We start from the raw sequence: 5,200 nt of genomic DNA on the forward strand, positions 1-5,200 counted from the left end.
AAATGGCCTTGCTCAACCCAGAAAATTTAGAACTAAACAGCACTTCGTCAAGTTATAGGTAATATCTTAAAAATTTTAAAGAAAAGTCCCATTCAAGAATTTTTCCTTGCGTTTTTCAAAAGAGTATTTAAAATAACGAATATTTCAAATTGGTATAATGAATTTATCAATTATTTTAAAAAACGATACGACCAAATACGATTTATAACTGAACTCTACGAGCCAGAACGAATAAGGGCTTCAAATTTCTATTGGACGAGTCACAGCTATAGTCTGTCAAACGAAAGAAGAGCCCTGAGAAATTTGTCCAATTTGGTGTCGCCACCATCGACCCCATAGTACTTTATCAACTTGTTTTGTTTTGTCAATAGTCGTCTGTAATATAGTCTGCTATAAACAGATAGGCTTAATCGCAATAGAACCAATACATTTTGCAATATATGACAAGTACTTTAATTTATGTCATTAAAATATGTTGCAATGCTAGTTCAACAAAGATAAAACTGGTGTCTTGTCGTTAATTTTGTTTTACATTCTTTAATACTCGATGATCGTAAAAAACCATGAAACATAAACATATTTAATATATATTGTAAAATGTATTGGTTCTATTGCGATTTAGCCTATCTGTTTATAGCAGACTATATTACAGACGACTATTGACAAAACAAAACAAGTTGATAAAGTCCTATGGGGTCGATGGTGGCCACACCAATTTGGACAAATTTCTCAGGGCTCTTCTTTCGTTTGACTGACTATAGTACTGAAAAATTCGTCCAATTCCGTTATGGCCTTAAAAATGACTAATTCGTAGGGAAGGAAATTATAAGAAAACTTAACTTCTCAACTTCTCATAAATATTGTTCATTTATAGAGGGTTTGAATTTGAATTATTCATTATCTTTGGTCAAACTCTTTCGAATTAATAAGAAGTACTACTCTGCAATTTTCTTTTCATGGAATAATAATAAGGGAACTTCTTAGGTATTTTACGGATGAAACTCTGTTGAATCGGGTTCCCTATATGCTATATGGGATTCCGCTTATTTTTCTAGTTTTAAATCTGTGTGGAATGCTGCTATTATTTGACAAGGAATCTTCAGAGGTAATAAGAGTCACTATACATTTTTATTCGCTCAAATGCAATAAAAATTCATATTATTATTATAAACCCAATTTTTTACTAATATTTGTAGGTGACCTCGAACAAAGCAATTGAAGGCAAGAAAGTGTCATTTTCATCGTACTTTAGGCGTATAGAGCTATATCTACTATGGATTATAAGTTTGCTCCTGACACTGCCAACTATGTACATTATGGCCTATTTGAAAGTAAGCTCTCCATACGACTCCAAGGTATGAACTTGCAATGGTACGACTTGAGGGATCTCCTTGTTGGACTCCCACAGGCGAACTTCTCTTATTGAGTGTTTATAAAACTTGTACTGCCCAAGGAGAGGCTCAATTATTCTCTGAAACGCAAAATACCCATAATCTCGAAAAATAGGGAAATATTAGAAAATGCCCGAAATTGAGGTAGGCATTGGAAATATTTCGGAAAAATTAAAAGATATTGGAAATGTGGTCATCTTGTTAACTATATAGATATAAAAACTAAAGTAAACTTCATTAACAATTCCCTGCCTTTGGCTATAGACCACATGTAAAGTGAGAAGCAAACTACCCTCCTCTTAAGCCCCTACAGGAACAAACCAATCAGGGAAGAGCTTCTTGATGTCAAAGGTTTATAGAAAGTAGTACATGATGCTGGCGATCCAGACGTTAATTTTTGATACTAGGGCTAGCATCTGTTACTTTATGAGCCTATTCACGGCTTGTTTTCTGTGCCATGCTAAGGCAGGTAATCATACGCTGAGGGGGTCGACACTGTTTTGGGTTAAAGGATACATTTTTTCAACGTAGAGTACTTTTTATATTTATATCTATACATAATTTCGTTAATATGAATCGACTATTTGCACTGTTTCTGAAACTGAACTCTCTACCATTTTTATAAGTAATATTTTACATTTTATATTTTCAAGTCGTTCGGTCTACACGTTGTGAATGATGATCATAAAATGACGTATCTTCTGTCTTTTTTCGAAATTGGATTGGTGTTGGGAAAAATTATTACGGGCGTAATTGCTGATAGAGTGTCTTACAAGGTAATGAAAGGACAGTCGTTTGATTTAAACCTAAATTTTATTCGATTTTGCCTTATGCGATCAATTGTGGTTAGATTAAACACGGACATTGAAGGTTTGCGAAAAATTAAGGCAGTTTTTCCTAAAAACTTTGAGAGTTTCGGGAGCACGTTTTTTGTTCGGGAGGGGTGGCGTAGCAAGAAGATCTCAGGTTTGATCGCGGCCGGTGATAAAGGGTGAAAAACAGGGGAACAAACCCTTCTGCAAGTTCTTTTCACTATTATTAAAGGAACACACCAATGCATTGTAAAATAACACATATAAATAAGGCTCATTCTTAGTGTGGACATCCCTCCGCAGATAAAGCTTAACTATTATTACTTTTATAAATAAAGGGTGGTGTTTCTATAAGTTCTGTAAAAAACACACTGTGTATGAGGTCTTTCCATTTGAGATGGTTTTGTTTGATTTCAGACTTTTCAGTGAACTTTATTTTGAACAATTTATCTTTATGTTTGGTGAAAGTATGCTTTTATAGCCTTGTGTTAAACAAGATTCCTACAGACAGTGAGATTATTTGTTGGCCATTAATGACTAAAAATTTCGTCGTGACAAACACGGACACAGTTTTGAAATTTCACGACAAGCAGTAAGGTATAACTATAGCAACGCAGCGTTTGGGATACAGCTATTAAATGCCGTACCTCAATAGAATCTCACTGGACGGCTTGTTTACTAAAACCCGCTAAAATTTTGCCATTAAGTGTTCTCGAAATTCGAAACGGTTTAGAGCTTTATTTATACTAAATTAAAAATGGATTAACTTGGTGCAAATAATATATAAAGTTTATAAATTAGAATTAAAATGAGATCTGCTACTTCATGGATGTAGCAGATCTCATTTTAATTCTAATTTATAAATAAAGTCGTTTACCATGGATCAAAATTTTAATATTTATGATAATATATAAAGTAATTTTCATAAAAACTGATTAAGCAAACTGGAGTCCCTTGCAGGGTTACTCAATGGGGAAAGACCAAAGCGGGAGATTTTCAAGAATATAAAGATTAGGTGTAGGTGATTAAACATTAACGGCAAAAAATTAAGTTTTGATTATAGGTAAAAGTCTTAAAAATAAGTTATTTTTCGATTTGAGCATGAGGTTTTATTATTCATTTCCCCCTACTTACAGGTAGCTCTTGTTGTGATTTGTTTGAGTTTGGGACCTTTCATTCAGTTGCTAACATTCTGCGCTTACCTTCCGTCGATACCGTTCCTAGTGACATATTCAATCTGCGGTTTCGTAACCTTTTGCGCCGCCAGTGGCACGTTAACAATCGTTCCAATTTGTGCTGTTAAAATCTTTGGTAAAACTCATTCGGGAACTGTCTCGGGTCTTCTATTAACGTCTCAGGTGATGAAAATATTTTAAATTCAATATTCGTGATCAGCACCTTCAAATTGGTCAGAAAATAGTAGAAAATGTTTCTCCCAAAATTCACTTTTGCAAAACATTTGATAAAAGCAAAAGTTTATAAGATATGTTCCATAAGTATGACACTTCCTAAACTTCGTAATGCTAGAGACTTACTGAGAGCTAGCTCGAGAACGACGCGAGAATTGACTACAATCGGTTTTGCAGCCCATCTTCCTATTTAGTCTGCAGGGGCGAGCCAACATGAGCCAACATTTTCCACTGGAGCGGAGTCAAAATGGCTGCCTAATGTTAAAGTACTGCTGTACTAAGCCTTTGACAGCGCCTCACCAGGCGTTGCTTTAGGAGAATCTATGGCGTTTCACCTTCGTCACTTCATGACAAGCTCTCAATAACCAGTGACAAATTTTTGGAACATATTTTATGAACTTATGATGAATTGTATTTTTACTCAGTGAAATTTTCACAAAAAAACTGAAAGCACACGAGTTAGAAGACCGTACCATATGTGAAAACTTCTTTTGAATGTTAATAATATAGCTTTAATATTTAGGTTGCTGGCAGCCTTCTCTCAAGCACCATAAGCGACCCTTTGCAAAATATCTTGGGCTGGGATTGGATGTTCTTCGTCCAGTTAGTCTTCTCAATTACAGGTTAGTTGACACGTCTACCAAGACGTTGCTCGCTTTAAGTTCGTTACTTTACTCATCCACCTTTGCTTCCAATCTTCTCCAGCATTAATCGTTGTCATATTCCTTCCCGCTGATTCTAAGACAAGATCCGCAAAGTCGGAATTAGAAAGCGAAATTCCAAATATTAATCGGAACGTTTCCTTGAAAACATATTCGAAGAATTGTTACGGCGCAAATGGCGATACATTACAATAATTTGTTATGAATTTAATAATATTATTATTATTAAACACGATTTTGGTTTGAAAGGCGTGTAGTCTAGTGATTGCTTGTTTAACACAGGATATAACATTTAGGACCACCTAACCCATCGACAGGCAAATTCATTTTAATCCTGCTTTAACAAATGGCAATGCGTAGCACGCGCCCTCGAGCGTCTATCTACCGCAATTTATCGCCAAATGTCCCGTAAAGGAAAATTCGTCTGTAATGGCTCGGGAACTTCGGGATATTTTTAGCCAAGGCTTAATGTTAAACAGACTTTATAAACAATACCAGAGTGATATTTACAAGAACTAACTTCATAGATCATTTATGAATCTTTAATGAGAAAGAGGCTAAAATAAATAAAAAATTAAATTTAACTCACTTTTATAATTTAGTCAGATTTTCTCCCCATATCGGTGACTGGAGACCTCTACTCCTCAAAAAGCTTTAATATAGCGTGAATTTTACTAGGGTTGGTGAAAAAATTCCAACATCCGCCGCCACAGCGCTAGTGTCAGTCGTTGCTCTAAGCAAACCCAGCTCCCTATTCAGTTGCCTGTCCATGGGTTAGGTGGTCTGAGATATCATTAATATTTTCACTACCATATTTTGAAGGTTGAAGGCAACACCAAATATGGAAATGGTTCAAAATATAGCTCTCTAAAATTTAAAAGAGCAAAATTAAAGTGGAAAGATGTGTCATATGTATAATCGGACTA

The 5,200-nt window shown here is 35.1% G+C and overlaps 1 protein-coding gene across 1 annotated transcript; it reads left to right on the forward strand.

Moving 5' to 3' along the window:
• The first annotated feature begins 2,048 nt into the window (after positions 1 to 2,048).
• Positions 2,049 to 4,522, forward strand: LOC149707859 (uncharacterized). Its single transcript, XM_089862424.1, has 4 exons — positions 2,049 to 2,167; positions 3,340 to 3,561; positions 4,136 to 4,235; positions 4,318 to 4,522. The coding sequence occupies exons 1-4, from the start codon at positions 2,081 to 2,083 to the stop codon at positions 4,467 to 4,469; spliced, it is 561 nt and encodes a 186-aa protein (XP_089718550.1). The 5' UTR covers positions 2,049 to 2,080; the 3' UTR covers positions 4,470 to 4,522.
• Positions 4,523 to 5,200: the final 678 nt, after the last annotated feature.

This window comes from Phalangium opilio, unplaced genomic scaffold (genome assembly GCF_054372755.1).
Source record: "Phalangium opilio isolate 3A_F unplaced genomic scaffold, DU_Popi_V2 ptg000013l_1, whole genome shotgun sequence".
Classification (NCBI taxonomy): Eukaryota; Metazoa; Arthropoda; class Arachnida; order Opiliones; family Phalangiidae; genus Phalangium; species Phalangium opilio.

Excerpts from the sequence above, each read along its gene's own strand:
- LOC149707859 (XM_089862424.1), top strand. The coding sequence starts at position 2,081 with ATGACGTATCTTCTGTCTTTTTTCGAAATTGGATTGGTGTTGGGAAAA. Across the intron at positions 2,168-3,339 it reads CTGATAGAGTGTCTTACAAG|GTAGCTCTTGTTGTGATTTG; the intron begins GTAATGAAAGGA and ends CCCTACTTACAG. Across the intron at positions 3,562-4,135 it reads GTCTTCTATTAACGTCTCAG|GTTGCTGGCAGCCTTCTCTC; the intron begins GTGATGAAAATA and ends TTTAATATTTAG.